This window comes from Hyla sarda, chromosome 6 (assembly GCF_029499605.1).
Source record: "Hyla sarda isolate aHylSar1 chromosome 6, aHylSar1.hap1, whole genome shotgun sequence".
NCBI classification, from domain to species: domain Eukaryota; kingdom Metazoa; phylum Chordata; class Amphibia; order Anura; family Hylidae; genus Hyla; species Hyla sarda.
The window spans coordinates 274,619,696-274,635,881 of record NC_079194.1 but is presented as its reverse complement, the minus strand read 5'-3'; the positions used below and the strand labels follow the sequence as shown (position 1 = coordinate 274,635,881).

Here is a 16,186-nt window from a genome sequence, read left to right as displayed (position 1 = left end):
TAGTCAGCAATGTGTATCAAATACTGATCATCTTCAAGCAATACAGAATAACAGCACCGGTACCACGCGACATTACTGGGGGCCACTTTTACAAATGGATCATAATCACACTGGGGGGAATTAATCATTTGCAGTGCTTTTTGACATCTGATCTAGTGCAGTGTTTCCAAACCAGGGAGCCTCCAGCTGTGGCAAAACTACAGCCCTGAACTTTCTGGGAGTTGTAGTTTTTCCACAGCTGGAGGCACTCTGGTTGGTTAACACTGTCGTAGTGCTTTTTTCATATCATGCACCCGAGTATGACGGGATCTGTAAAGGCTGACAGCAGATTTGCTATGTAAATCTGGACTGGGGTCTATTTCCCCAAAATATTTTTGCCTAAATAAAGCTGCTATGTCTGATGAGAGATGGCTCACACTTCAGGCGAATCTCAGAAATGGTGGCAGTAGCGTTGTTGTTATTTTATTTGATGAAATTGATGAAAATTTTGCACGAAAATTTGTGTTAAAAAAAAAAAAGTGGATGACCCTGATAAATTCCCCTCATTGTATTCTAAAAATGAAACAAAAATGTCTTAAAATAGTGGTTGTGGAATATATTGCACCAAAGCCAGCTTATGAAATTTGTTCCTGTATATTACTGACACCTTGTGTTTCCAAAAATACCTTGCTTACTAACATGACATGACGGACATGTCAAAAGTTTAGATCGGTCGGGGTCTGGGTGTTCAGTCCTCAACCGATTGCTATAATGAGTCAGGAGAAGCGCACGGCTGAGCGATCTACCTATTTTCTACCCATTTTCCTGCAGGAGACCGGCTCCAAAGACCAGCGTTTCCCAACCAGGGTGCCTCCAGGTGTTGCAAAACTACAACTCCCAGCATGCCTGGACAGCCGAAGGCTGTCCAGGCATGATGGGAGTTGTAGTTTTGCAACATCTAGAGGCACCCTGGTTGGAAAACACTGCCATAGACTTACTATAGAATCAGTCTTCTGCAGAGCTGGGGAGAGAAGGTTTAGCAAAAAGTTTAGCAAAAATCTTAAAGGGTACCTTTCATCAAAAAAAAACTTTTGATATATTATAGATTAATGTATGCAGAATAACTTTCCTATTGCATGTTATTAAAAAATATGCTTCTTTCTATTTAATTTTCCACTGAGTGGTCTCCCTACCAGTCCTGGCCACAAGCCCTTTTTATAGATTTCAAACTCAAGCAGGAGTCCTAAATCTCAGACTGCAGCCGGGACACAGACAAGCTCAGCACTGCTCCCTGCCTGTCAATCAGACAGGCAGGAGCCAGCACTGTGCTCATAGCACAGCAGGGCATACTCCTGATTCTGCCTTACTGCATGCCCTCATTCATTTTACTATCTGAGCTTCGATCTTTCTTCTCTCTGCACATGCAGTTGTAAACAGAGAGGAGAAAATTCAGAGCTGCCGGCTGCTGTGTTCACAGCCTCTATACTGGGCCACGCCCCCTTACTCTCTCACACTAGGACGGCTGAATGAGCAGCCAAGAAGACAATAAGTCAGGTAGAAAGAGGGGGTTTTGAATGAAAACTAACACAAATATAGTGTCAGTGAGAGTCAGGGACAGATTGGGGGGGGGGGGGGGATTAGTGAGAGTTTAGATCATGATAGGTACTCCTTAACACCCAGACCCCCAGCGATCAAAACGTTTCACATCTATTTTCAAAACGATAGTAAGACTTTAAAGTGAGGTAAAATACTACTATGCATTCTTCTATGTTAGGTCTTCAGAAGACCTCAAGGTCATTCTAAAATGTTAAAATAGTAAAATATATTAGTACATTTCATCCAGTGCTATGCAAATATAAATATCTTCTTTCATTAAAACAGATTATTAGGTAAGAATTTCTACCCGGCCCTCTGTAAGGAGAGGAATGTACATCACTAACATCACATACTGTGGTGAAGACTAGATAACGAATCTTAATATGGTGTACCCAAATGATCACACGATGAGGATTTCTTCCACAGAGTTCTCTAGTCTATTACTGCAGAGCTGCACATGGTGTTCATCCCACATGCCCCGGTGCCACGATACAAATAATAATAACCCTACAAAAAGAGAAAGGATTAAAATGTTATTTTGGTAAAATAAAATGGGGCATATCACACCCATTATCTTATAATGTAGGTATAATAATAATTAGGAAAGAGGAGCATAGACCCTCATGGAAGAAAAGGGCCTGAGGTGCGTTTATTAGTAGAAACTCATGACAACATTTTCACAATATAGAGATTAGGGATGTCCCAATACGCATACCTGAAGACCATTATTTAAAAAAAAAAGATAAAATAAGAACAAATCTCTCTCGTCTTCCATATTCTACTACGCTTAAAGGGGTACTCCGCCCCTAGACATCTTATCCCCTATCCAAAGGATAGGGGATAAGATGTTAGATCGCCGCGGTCCCGCTGCTGGGGACCCCGGGATCCCCGCTGCAGCACCCCGCTATCATTACTGCACAGAGCGAGTTCGCTCTGTGCGTAATGACGGGCGATACAGGGGCCGGAGCAGCGAGACGTCATGGCTCCGCCCCTCATGACATCACGGCCCACCACCTTAATGCAAGTCTATGGCAGGGGGCGTGACGTAGACATGTATTGACGGGGGCGGGCCGTGACGTCACGAGGGGCGGAGCCGTGACGTAACGATGCTCCGGCACCTGTATTGCCCGTCATTACGTGCAGAGCGAACTCGTTCTGCGCAGTAATGATGGCGGGGTGCTGCAGCAGCGATCCCCGGGGTCCCCAGCAGCGGGACCCCGGCGATCTGACATCTTATCCCCTATCCATTGGATAGGGGATAAGATGTCTAGGGGCGGAGTACCCCTTTAAGCCTCTACATTTTTGGCTTGGTTATCCAGGGAAGGAAAAGACCTGCCGTGAAATTACATAATTTCATTGCGCTGCAGCTCGTGCCCTGTCTTAAAAAAATGGTATCAGGCTATCCCTAATAGAGACTGGGGTCTAAACAGACGGACACAGATCTAGAAGTAACATGAAACCTTGGAGCACAAAAAAGTTTAGGGATTGAGCACACATCTCTTTTTATTTTTTTATATCAACTGGCTCCAGAAAGTTAAACAGATTTGTAAATTACTTCTATTAAAAAATCTTAATCCTTCCAGCAGTTATCAGCTGCTGAAATAAAGTTGTTCTTTTCTTTCTGACAACAGTGCTCTCTGCTGACATCTCTGTCTGTCTCAGGAACTGTCCAGAGCAGGAGAGGTTTGCTATGGGGATTTGCTCCTACTCTGGACAGTTCCTGAGAGAGACAGAGATGTCAGCAGAAAGCATTGTTGTCAGAAAGAAAAGAACAACTCAACTTCAGCAGCTGATAACTACTGGAAGGATTAAGATTTTTTTAATAGAAGTAATTTACAAATCTGTTTAACTTTCTGGAGCCAGTTGATATAAAAAAAAAAAAAAAAAAAAAAAAAGAGAGAGAGATAATGATCAATCCCTAAACTAAAAAAAAAATTCCTGGAATACCCCATTAAACATTAAAGGGGTTATCCACCATAAGGTGATTTTAGTACGTACCTGGCAGACAGTAATGGACATGCTTAGGAAGGATCTGCGCTTGTCTTGGGGCAAAATGGCTATGTTGTGAGATTACCATGACAATTGATGCCTGATGAAGCGCACGTGCGCAAAACGTGTTGCATGTTATTTTATTTTATATATTTATATAGCGCCTACAGATTCCGCAGCGCTAGGTTGGGAATAAACTGATTGCTCTACCTATCGCCTGGTCCCTCAGCGTCTTACTGTCCACTGGTTTGGAGGTCGTTGGTTTTATTGCATGAGATTACCATAACACTGTGGCTAGCTTTTTGTGAACTTGGATTTCCTGTTTGACTTTTCTTTTTTTGACTACAGATCCCACAATTCCATTTTCCTCCCTCCCACACATCAGCCACCCCACCCACTGAAACAAAAGACGTGTGGTTTTCAATCAGGATGCCTACAGCTGTTGTATTAGTTGCAGATTGATCCCTCCACCCATTGAAGCAGACAGGCTCCCTGTCATCAGCTGACTAGTGAGTCAGGTCTCGGCAGCATTGCAGGCTGGGAAAAATCTGAGACAACAGTCATTTTGTATGCTGTTAAAAATAAATAGTGGGGTGAAAATCACAAAAGAATTGTGAGAAAACCGTCACACACAGGTACAACTATAGACAAAGGGAGACGGCGCTCCTAGTGTGATACCGTAAATAAATAAGGTACAATTTAAGCAATATTGCTGACCGATGTCGGTTGTACTGCCACCAAGTACAACAATGGTGTAGGCATAAACCCTATGCGGGCGAAACTCAGCAGCCACTCCTGGCAACACGAAGTGAAGCAAAGACAGATCCCTCCAGGACAGCACAGGGTAGAGCTGGCGCACAAGACTTCAAGGTAAAAACAGATTTATTTTACCCGGCATGCAACGCGTTTCGCTGGATAACCAGCTTCATCAGGCATGATGAAGCTGGTTATCCAGCGAAACGCGTTGCATGCCGGGTAAAATAAATCTGTTTTTACCTTGAAGTCTTGTGCGCCAGCTCTATCCTGTGCTGTCCTGGAGGGATCTGTCTTTGACACACAGGTACAGACACTAAATTATGAACTACACTAACTTTACAGCCCCTGTAGCACAGTCAAATAAAATAAATTCCTGGAATACCCCTTTTATGTTCCGATGCTGAAAGGACCTGGCCAACCACACTTCACATACAAACGTGGCCTAATGTTTCCGGCAGTGTTTGAGGAGTATTTGCGGTGAATATTTGTCAGACTGCGCACGCATAAATCCAAAAATACACTGCAAAACCAGGAATTAAATCATAGATTTCTGTTTTATCTCCGTAATGTAAATCAGTGGCAAAATCTCTTTTTTTTTCTTTTTTTTTTTTTTTTTTTTTTAAGAGACCTGTGAAAATGAAAGAAGCGATCTGATTGGTTGCTATGGGCAACTGCACCACTCTTCCTCCCCACAGGTTTTGATAAATCTCCCCCAATGACGGGAATAGAGTATATAGATTAGAGACAACAATGGTGAACGGCTCATTTACCTGCTCTCCCCAGTCTTTTCCCCAGCTGTTCTTGATAGCCCAGAAAGGCTTCCCATCTCCTATAGAGAAATAATGGATTGTAATGAAAAGGAAGTACACAGATCTCTCATTTAAAAGTCAGAAATGACAACTTACGGACTCCATAGCCCACTAACAGAACAGCATGGTCGATCATCCACGGGTTACAAAGTATGCGGAACGGGTGAGATATCCCTTTATGGTAAAACTGAAAGAAAGACAAGAAAAAACTAATGTATCAGCAAATTGACTTGTAGTTATTCAGAAGTGGTATGTAATGCTTATATACTGGACTGTGGATGAGGTTTCAAGTAGAGATGAGCGAACTTGCAGTAAATTTGATTCGTCACGAACTTCTCGGCTCGGCAGTTGATGTCTTTTCCTGCATACATTAGTTCAGCTTTCAGGTGCTCCGGTGGGCTGGAGACTCCTAGGACTGTATCCACCTTTTCCAGCCCACCGGAGCACCTGAAGGCTGAACTAATTTATGCAGGAAAAGTCATCAACTGCCGAGCCAAGAAGTTTGTGACGAATCGAATTTACTGTAAGTTGGCTCATCTCTAGTTTCAAGCACAGCACATGTAAGGCTGGGTTCACACCACGTTTTAGGCAATACGGGACCGCCCTTTTCTCCCCCATCCCTTTTATTTTCTATTCCTTCCCCTTTCTTCCATTCCTACGAAGTACATTCAGCATCTACACCAGTGTTTCCCAACCAGGGTGCCTCCTGCTGTTACGAAACTACAACTCCCAGCATACCCGGACAGCCAAAGGCTGTCCAGGCATGCTGGGAGTTGTTGTTTCGCAACAGCTGGAGGCACCCTGGTTGGGAAACACTGATCTACACAGATGTACATTTTTGTCTTATCTATACTACTTAGGCTGGGTTCACACCACGTTTTAGGCAATACGGGACCACATACGGCTTGGGGGAGCTAAAACCGGGCGCTGCCGTATGCGGCTTGTATGTAATGTATTTCAATGAGCCGACCGGAGTGAAACGCTGACTCTGGTCGGCTCATTTTTGCCCCATATGCGGTTTTCCCACCGGACCTAAAACCGTGGGGTCTACATTACATATGGGCCGGTTTTAGCTCCCCCCCCAGTCGTATGTGGTCCAGTATTGCCTAAAAGGTGATATGAACCCAGCCTAAGTAATATAGATAAGACAAAAATGTACATCTGTGCACATATCAGGATTTCCCAACCAGGGTGCCTCCAGCTGTTGCGAAACTACAACTCCCAGCATACCCGGACAGCCTTCGGCTGTCCGGGTATGCTGGGAGTTGTAGTTTCGCAACAGCTGGAGGCACCCTGGTTGGGAAACACTGGTGTAGATGCTGAATGTACTTCATAGGAAGGGAAGAAAGGGGGAAGGAAGAGAAAATAAAAGGGAAGGTAAAAAAAGGGAGGTAATGAGGAAAGGAAACAAGGGGGCGAGTAAAGGACACGAATTGTAGGGAGAAAGGAAAGCAGAGGAAGGATGGATGAAAATGGAACAGAATGGAAAGCAAAAGAAGAAGGGGGAAGAAAAGAAGTAAAAGGCAGAGAAGAAAGGACAGGAGGGGGCAGGAAAAGAAAGGGAAGTGAAAAGGTATTGGATGCTTTGATCATTTCCAAATAAAAATATAGCCTATGGCAAATTGACATATTATGGAACCTTACATTCACTAGTTAAAACCTTTACCAACATTATCTTCAGGCCACAGTCAGAGACTGAATCAGAAATAGGGGAACCCCTTAGACAAGTGTTTCCCAACCAGGGTGTCTCCAGCTGTTGTAAAACTACAACTCCCTGCATGTCCGGACAGGCGCAGTTTTGCAACAGCTGGAGGCGCCCTGGTTGGGAAACACTGCCTTAGACTAAGGATAGGCCATCAAGAGCCAGCATCCCTACCAACCTGTGTAAACAGTAAAAGGAGACCGAAGCAGACAGCTCCATACTTTGTGTAGTGGTCGCGCTGGGTTACTGCAGCTCAGCTTCCATTGAAACGGAGCTGCAATAACCCAGTATAGCCCCTACACAATGTATGGAGCCATCTGCTTCCAGCTCTTTTTACTGTATAGGTTTGAACGCTGCGTCTATTAACAAACAGCTGATTCACAGTGGTGATAGGTGTCTGGCCCCCAATGATCAGATATTGGTGGTCTTTACTGAGATATAGGCCACCAATTGAAAACTTCTGGAAAACCCCATTAAAAATGTTACCTGCCTTTTATTTTTTAAAATCCAAAATAATGAGAACAACATATGGGAGCTGAGGTAATAATTCAAGAGTCATTGGGAAAATCATAAGCAGTCTGGGGGGTCTTACCTGCATTGCAAAAGCATTAAGAGCTATGGATATTGGTCCATTCTGCGCCAACCAGGCTGCAATCTCTGAAAAAGAAACGATGTCATAGAAATAAGAGTGCTGGCCTTGATCATGTGAAATGAAGAATTAAAGTGGTATTCCGAGCAAAAATTTTTTTATCCCCTATCCAAAGGAGGGGATCACAGGGGTCACAGCGACTAGACCCCCCCCACGATCAGACATCGATCAGCGATCAGACATCGTATCCCCTATCCTTAGGATAGGGAATACGATGTCTAGGAGCAGAGTACCCCTTTAACCCCTTAAATCTGCCATGTCTCTTTAACCCCTTAAGGACTTAGCCCTTTTTCACCTTAAGGACTCAGACGTTTTTTGCAATTCTGACCACTGTCACTTTAAACATTAATAACTCTGGAATGCTTTTAGTTATCATTCTGATTCCGAGATTGTTTTTTCGTGACATATTCTACTTTAACATATTGGTAAAATTTTGTGGTAACTTGCATCCTTTCTTGGTGAAAAATCCCCAAATTTGATGAAGAATTTGAAAATTTAGAATTTTTCTAACTTTGAAGCTTTCTGCTTGTAAGGAAAATGGATATTCCAAATATTTTTTTTTTATTCACATATACAATATGTCTACTTTATGTTTGCATCATAAAATTGACGTGTTTTTACTTTTGGAAGACATCAGAGGGCTTCAAAGTTCAGCAGCAATTTTCCAATTTTTCACAAAATTTTGAAACTCGCTTTTTTTCAGGGACCAGTTCAGGTTTAAAGTGGATTTGAAGGGTCTTCATATTAGAAATACCCCACAAATTACCCCATTATAAAAATTTCACCCCCCAAAGTATTCAAAATGACATTCAGTAAGTGTATTAACCCTTTAGGTGTTTCACAGGAATAGCAGCAAAGTGAAGGAGAAAATTCACAACCTTCATTTTTTACACTCGCATGTTCTTGTAGACCCAATTTTAGAATTTTTACAAGGGGTAAAAGGAGAAAATGTATACTAGTATCTGTAACCCAATTTCTCTCGAGTAAGCACATACCTCATATGTCTATGTAAATTGTTCGGTGGACGCAGTAGAGGGCTCAGAAGCGAAGGAGCGACAAGGGGATTTTGGAGAGTATGCTTTTCTGAAATGGTTTTTGGGGTGCATGTAGCGTTTAGGAAGCCCCTATGGTGCCAGAACAGCAAAAAAAAAAAAACACATGGCATACCATTTTGGAAACTAGACCCCTTGAGGAACGTAACAAGGAATAAAGTGAGTCTTAATGCCCCACAGGTGTTTCACGACTTTTGCATACGTAAAAAAATTCATTGAAAAATTTCACAAAAATGTGTTTCCCCCCAAATTTCACATTTTATCAAGGGTTAATAGCAGAAAATACCCCCCAAAATTTGTAACCCCATCTCTTCTGAGTATGGAGGTACCCCATAAGTTGGCCTGAAGTGCACTATGGGCGAACTACAATGCTCAGAAGAGAAGGAGTCATATTTGGCTTTTTGAAACCAAATTTTGCTCGAGGGGCATGTCGCATTTAGGAAACCCCTATGGTGCCAGAACAGCAAAAAAAAAAAACACATGGCATACCATTTTGGAAACTAGACCCCTCGGTGAACGTAACAAGGGGTTAAGTGAACCATTATACCCCACAGGTGTTTCACGACTTTTGCATATGTAAAAAAAAAAAAAAATTTTTTTTTACCTAAAATGCTTGTTTTCCCCAAAATTTTACATTTTTAAAAAGGGTAATAGCAGAAAATACCCCCCAAAATTTAAAATTTGTAACACAATTTCTCCCGAGTACGGCGATACCCCATATGTGACCCTAAACTGTTGCCTTGAAATACGACAGGGCTCCAAATTGAGAGCGCCATGCCCATTTGAGGCCTAAATTAGGGATTGCATAGGGGTGGACATAGGGGTATTCTACGCCAGTGATTCCCAAACAGGGGGCCTCCAGCTGTTGTAAAACTCCCAGCATGCTTGGACAGTCAACGGGTGTCCGGCAATACTGGGAGTAGATGTTTTGCAACAGCTGGAGGCTCCGTTTTGGAAACAGTGGCGTACCAGACGTTTTTCATTTTTATTGGGGAGGGGAGGGGGGCTGTGTAGGGGTATGTGTATATGTAGTGTTTTTTACTTTTTATTTTTTGTTAGTGTAGTGTAGTGTTTTTAGGGTACAGTCGCATGGGCGGGGGTTCACAGTAGTTTCTCGCTGGCAGTTTGAGCTGCGGCAGAAAATTTGCCGCAGCTCAAACTTGCAGCCGGATACTTACTGTAAATCTCCGCCCATGTGAGTGTACCCTGTACATTCACATTTGGGGGGGGGGGGACATCCAGCTGTTGCAAAACTACAACTCCCAGCATGCGCTGACAGACTGTACATGCTGAGAGTTTTAGTTTTGCAACAGCTGTAGGCACACTGGTTATGTATCACTGAGTTTGTGACCTTACTCAGTGTTTCACAACCAGTGTGCCTCCAGCTGTTGCAAAACTACAACTCACAGCATGTACGGTGACTGCTGAGAGTTGTAGTTTGCAACAGCTGGAGGCACACCGGTCGTGAAACAATGAGTTAGGTAAAAAGAAACTCTGAGTTTCACAACCATTGTGCCTTCAGCTGTTGCAAAACTACAACTCTCAGCAGTCACCGACAGCCAACGGGCATGATGGGAGTTGTAGTTATGCAACCAGCAGATGCACCACTACAACTCCCAGCATGCACTTTAGCTGTTTGTGCAAGCTGGGAGTTGTAGTTATACAACAGCTGAAGGTACACTTTTCCATAGAAAAAATGTGCCTCCAGATGTTGCAAAACCATAAGTCCCAGCATGCCCATAAGGGAATGCTGGGAGTTGAGATTGTCCGCCTCCTGCTGTTGCATAACTACAGCTCCCAGCATGCCCTTTTTGCATGCTGCGAGCTGTTGCTAAGCAAAAGCAGGAGGCTGTCACTCACCTCCTGCTGCTGCTCCGCTTCAGGTCAGTCCCGCCGCCGCCGCCGCTCCTGGGGCCCCGATCCCAACAGGGACGCCGGGGATTGGGGTCCCCAGCACCCGGGGTCTTCTTCCCGCTCACGTCCTCCGGAAGAGGGGCGGAGCGGGTTGCGGGAGTGACACCCGCAGCAGGCGCCCTGATTGGTCGGCCCGTAATCCGGCAATGGCTGTTCGGGGCCGTCAGAGACTGGAGACCCAATTGACCCGACATCGCCGCAGATCGCTGGACTGAATTGTCCAGCGATCTGTGGCCATCGCCGACATGGGGGGGCATAATGACCCCCCCCTGGGCGATATGCCGGGATGCCTGCTGAACGATTTCAGCAGGCATCCGGCTCCGGTCCCCAACCGGCTAGAAAAAAGCTGAAATTTTGGATTTTTTTTTTTTTCTTTACGTTTACGCCGTTTGCCGTAGGGGGACCATTATATATTATTATATTTTTAACAATCATATAGGGGACTAATTATAGCAATCATCAGATTGCTAATACTGTTCAGTGCTATGCATAGGGCATAGCACTGATCAGTATTATCGATGATCCTCTGCTCTAGTCTGCTGGAAGGCAGATCAGTGCAGAAGACCCCGGGAGATGGACGGAGGCAGGTGAGGGGACCTCAGTCCGCTATATTGGCTATACTTATCAGATCAGCCACTTTAAGTGCCACCCTGTTGCAGATGACGTGATCTGTATTGATCACGGCATCTGAAGGGTTAATGGCAGACATCAGCGCGATCTGCTGACAGCCGCCGGGACCTGCCATGAATGAAGCAAGTGCAGCTCCTGCGATCTCGTCACAGCCGTGCCGTAAATGTATGGCGCTGTGCGCGAAGTAAGGCTATGCAGTGTCGTACATTTACGGCGCATGTCCTTAAAGGGGTACTCCTGTGGAAAACTTTTTCTTTTAAAGGGAACCAATCATCAGATTTTACCCTATATAATGCTTGGTAAAGTGTTATATAGGGTAAAATTGTTGTCCTCACCACCCCCGGGGGATGCTCCAGCCTCCTGGGATGGTGAAGACATAAAGTTATAAACTAGTCACCGCCACGGCCGTAAGTAGTCCCCTGGGCGGGGAGCTCCACTCACCTATTCCTGTTCTTCTGCAGGCAGCGACACCCCTCCGCTTGATTGATGGGCCACGTCATTGTTCCGCTCACTAAACAGACAAAGCAGAACAATGACGCGGCCCATCAATCAAGCGGAGGGGGCGTCGCTGCCGGCCGAAGAACGGGAGTAGATGAGAAGAGCTCCCCGCCCAGGTGACTACTTACGGCGGCGGCGGCGACTAGTTTATAACTTCATATCTTCACCATCCCTGGGGGCAGGAGTGTCCCCCGGGAATGGTGAAAATAAAGATTTTACCCTATATAACGCTTTACCAAGCGTTATATAGGGTAAAATTTGATGATTGGTTCCCTTTAAATCAACTGGTGCCAGAAAGTTAAACAGATTTGTAAATCACTTCTATTAAAAAATCTTAATACTTCCAGTACTTTTTAGGGGCTGTATACTAAAGAGAAATCCAAAAAAGAAATGCATTTCCTCTGATGTCATGACCACAGTGCTCTTTGCTGACCTCTGCTGTCCATTTTAGGAACTGTCTAGAGCAGGAGAAAATCTCCATAGCAAACATAAGCTGCTCTGGACAGTTCCTAAAATGGACAACAGAGGTCAGCAGAGCGAACTGTGGTCATGATATCAGAGGAATTGAATTTCTTTTTTGGATTTCTCTTTAGTATACAGCCCCTAAAAAGTACTGGAAGGATTAAGATTTTTTAATAGAAGTGGTTTACAAATCTGTTTAACTTTCTGGCACCAGTTGATTTAAAAAAAAATAAGATTTCCACGGGAGTACCCCTTTAAGGGGTTAAGCCAGGCACCTATCTTGGTGATTGGCGCTCATTTACAGAACCTTCATAAAGCAATATCATTTGTATGACTAAGTGATTATAAACGATCACAAAATTGCTTATGCGCCCCTTCAATATCATTATTGGTCACATATGACAACACAGAACAATGTGCGGCTGATAAGGATTTTATTCCCAGTGAACAAGCTTTTATGCGGGCTGACTATTATAAGCCTCATTATACTCATTTACCCCATATTTTGCCTGTGTAAAAGGACCTAAAGTTATTAAAAATTTTGTGCACGAGGCACCATCTATATACCTGTCTCATCTTTTGGAATCTCCACAGAGCTGTTGATAAAAGCTGAGACTTTGTTGGTAGAGAAGCTGCACCTCTCCTTGTGGCCCAGGTAGCTGTAGTCTTGCTCTGACTCAAGTCCTCCTAGAGCGTGAATAGAAATATAGTCTGATGTGAAGCTCATGGAATATAAAGACATAACCAAATGTGTCTAGTGAAAGAACTAAAATGTTACCAAAATTATATTACACAGCCTTCAAATACCAGTTTATGCATTTCTACTTTAAAGGGGTACTTTAAAGTCACGCCCCCTCACATAGGCTTGCATTGAGGGGGCGGAGCGTGACGTCACACGGGGCGGAGCCATGACGTCACAACGCTCCGTCACCGTGATCGACCCGGAACAAACATGCTCCGGGGAATGATTTTAACGGGGTGCAGCGTGCAAGATCACGGGGGTCCCCAGCGGAGGGACCTCCGCGATCAGGCATCTTATCCCCTATCCTTTGGATAGAGGATAAGATGTTTAAGTGCCAGAGTACCCCTTTAAGGGTAAGTTTGCACGAGCGGATTTTTGCAGCTTATTTAGCTGTGGATCCGATGGTGAAGGCCCGCTCTATGCTGTCTTTACATGTGCCTGCTCGTAGCGGCAATACGCCGCTACGAGCAGACACACTGCGTTGTGCGTGTCGCAGTATACTCGCACATCGCGGGAGCTCTCTGCCTAGCTCAGAGCAGCAAGAGTGGCCGCGATGTACAAGTACGCCGCGCACATCGCTGCAGTGTGTCTGCTCGTTGCGGCGTATTGCCACTACAAGCAGGCACATGTAAAGACATCATAGAGCGGGCCTTCACCAGCGGATCCGCAGCGTAAAATACACTGTATATCCGCTCGTGTGAACGTACCCTAAGGTTTGGTATAAATCAGGACTAGTTAATCCATATAGACCGCGCACCCTCTAATGCTTTCATATGCACGACCTGGGTAGCAGAATGCAAAAGGAAGCAGTAGGTCAACGTCCAAGGCCGCAGGTAAGGTGAAACGACTTATTGCACATGTTCATAAAATCAACAGTATGGTAGCAACACAGAAGGTATTTTTATATGATGCTGTTGACTTTACAAAGATGTGCAATAAATGTTATGATTGACCTTACCGTCTGCCTTGGACTAGGACCTACTGGATTCTGCTGCGATCAGGTAGAGGATCGCTCCCAGTGAGACATAGACATTGATGGTACTTTGAAGAAACTTCTACAAATGCATAAGAAGGGAATTATTAGAGTGCGTCTCTATGCAGAAAACAGGAGTTGTACAAATGTTTCAGCAAATGCACCATCAAGAATATCGCATTGTGTTTTTGTGTAGGAGAATGGAACTGGGGGCACTTTAAAGGGGTACTCCGGCGCTAAGACATTTTATCCCATATCCAAAAGGTTAGGGGATAAGATGCCTGATGGTGGGGGTCCCGCCGCTGGGGACCACCGTGATCTTCCACGCCGCACCCCGTTAGAATCAGCCCCCGGAGCGTTCTCGCTCCGGGTCTGATTACTAGCGATCACGGAGACGGAGCATAGTGACGTCACGCTCCGCCCTCTCAATGCAAGCCTATGGAGGGGGCGTGACAGCTGTCACGCCTCCTCCATAGGTCCGGGGGCTGATTCTAATGGAGTGCAGCGTGGAAGATCACGGGGGTCCCCAGCGGATAGGGGATAAGATGTCTTAGTGCCGGAGTACCGCTTTAAATACAGTATAAATGGTGTAGGTTTAACCACCTGTAATAAAACAAGGTGTTATGTATAGGTTTGTACTAGGGATCGACCGATTATCGGTATGGCCGATATTATCGGGCGATAATCACGATTTTGGGCATTATCGGTATCGGCAATTATCTTGCCGATAAGCCGATAATGCCCCGCCCCCTGCACCGCCCTCACCGCACCGCGACAGCCACCCCCCCGACCCGCCGCACCGCACCCCCCACCGTGATGCTGGGCGGTATACCGGTATGGATTTTTGCCAGTACCGCTATACCAGTCGGGCCCCTCCGAGTCAATAAAAAAATTAAACTTACCCGTAATGGGGGTGGTCCGGGCCATTCACCCTTCCTTCCTGTTGTGTCCAGGGGCGTTCCGGGTGAAGGGTGAACCAGTCCGGGCTGTCCTTCTCCGGCGGTCATCTTCTCCACTCCGGGCAGGCTCCGGCCTAGTACGCTGCATAGACGCCGCTACGCCGTGACGTCAGGTGAGTCGCTGCGCACGGCCATCACTGCGCAGCGGCGTCTATGCAGCGTACTAGGCCGGAGCCTGCTTGGAGTGGAGAAGATGACCGCCGGAGAAGAAGGACAGCCCGGACCGGTTCACTCTTCACCCGGAATGCCGCCGGACACTACAGGAAGGAAGGATGGATGGATGGCCCGGACCACCGGACAGGCGGGGGAGAGAAGCGGGTGGTGGCGGCCTATGGCACCGCAAAAGCCACTGCAGATCATTGATTTAAAGCGCCCGCTTTAAATCGATGATCTGCAGCGGTGTCGCAAGGGGTTAAATAGCTGATAACTTATACCGGAATATTGGTATAAGTTATCGGCTATCGGCCCTAACCTCCACCAATTATCGGTATCGGCCCTAAAAAACAGCCAAAGGCTGTCCGGGCATGCTGGGAGGTGTAGTTTTGCAACAGCTGGGGGCTCCCTGCTTGGGAAACGCTGGTCTATGTAGAGGACAGGAGCTTCTTCAGGGTCCTGTACAGTACACAATGTCCTAAAAAAGTAACATGGAGCCGCCCTCACCTGGTGTCCAAAGGAGCAGGTAACCCTGGGACAGGTAAAGTGTACAGAACATGTAATACCTCCCTGTACTGTAGGGGGCGTTACCAGACACCAGTCAGTGCATACGCTTCAGTAATACAGGTGTTTTACCAGTAAATTGCCCATTCTGATAGATCAGTTCTTCTGGCCAATGACACGTTTCAAACATCTGGACTGTCCGTACATTGTATGTGGAGTCTGGTTTCAACTTACAATGGTCCAGAAAAGACCATTGTATGTTGAAAATATTGTATGTTGAGGCCATTGTAAGTTGAGGGATCACTGTATTTTACAAATTTATTGAACTCCACTGAGATGCCATCCCAAGCGATGAAAACATCCTCTACAAACCTGAGATCGCACCTCATGGAGCCCAAAAATGGATTATCATTTGTGAAAACGAACCGATATCAGGGTCTGGCCTTTACAGGAATTGTCCATTTTGGGAAAACCCTGTCCACATTCCATTTGAGAATTATCGCAAGTCTTGAAATCACCAATAAAAATATTAAAAGTACCTACCCAGCTTCTCAATAGCCTGGTAGGCATTTGAGGGGAGACCTCCTCCACACGCCTGATCCACGACATCACAATCCACCAACTCTGAAAGAAAGAATCAACAGGATTTATAAGAGAGTGGATTTACAAGTAGCAATTTAAAAATACAATCTACTGGGGAATGTTTGTCTGTAGAGGTGATGAGCTGGTGTCACCTGATCTTTCCTATATAGCTATAGAACACCCTTAGAAGCAGCAGCAGTATGGAGGACAGTATAAAGTAGATCTACCGGATATACT

General features: G+C 45.3%; 1 protein-coding gene across 1 annotated transcript in view; it reads right to left on the bottom strand.

Moving 5' to 3' along the window:
• Positions 1-936: 936 nt before the first annotated feature.
• The window catches only part of CTSF (cathepsin F), a 36,352-nt gene continuing 21,102 nt past the window's right edge, over positions 937-16,186 (bottom strand). Inside the window, exons 9-14 of the mRNA XM_056527379.1 lie at positions 15,911-15,991; positions 12,604-12,723; positions 7,424-7,488; positions 5,226-5,316; positions 5,091-5,149; positions 937-2,082 (exon numbers count right to left, since the gene is read on the bottom strand). Coding sequence (XP_056383354.1) covers positions 2,008-2,082; positions 5,091-5,149; positions 5,226-5,316; positions 7,424-7,488; positions 12,604-12,723; positions 15,911-15,991 — 491 coding nt within the window. The 3' untranslated portion in view covers positions 937-2,007. The remainder of the gene's footprint in view (positions 2,083-5,090; positions 5,150-5,225; positions 5,317-7,423; positions 7,489-12,603; positions 12,724-15,910; positions 15,992-16,186) is intronic.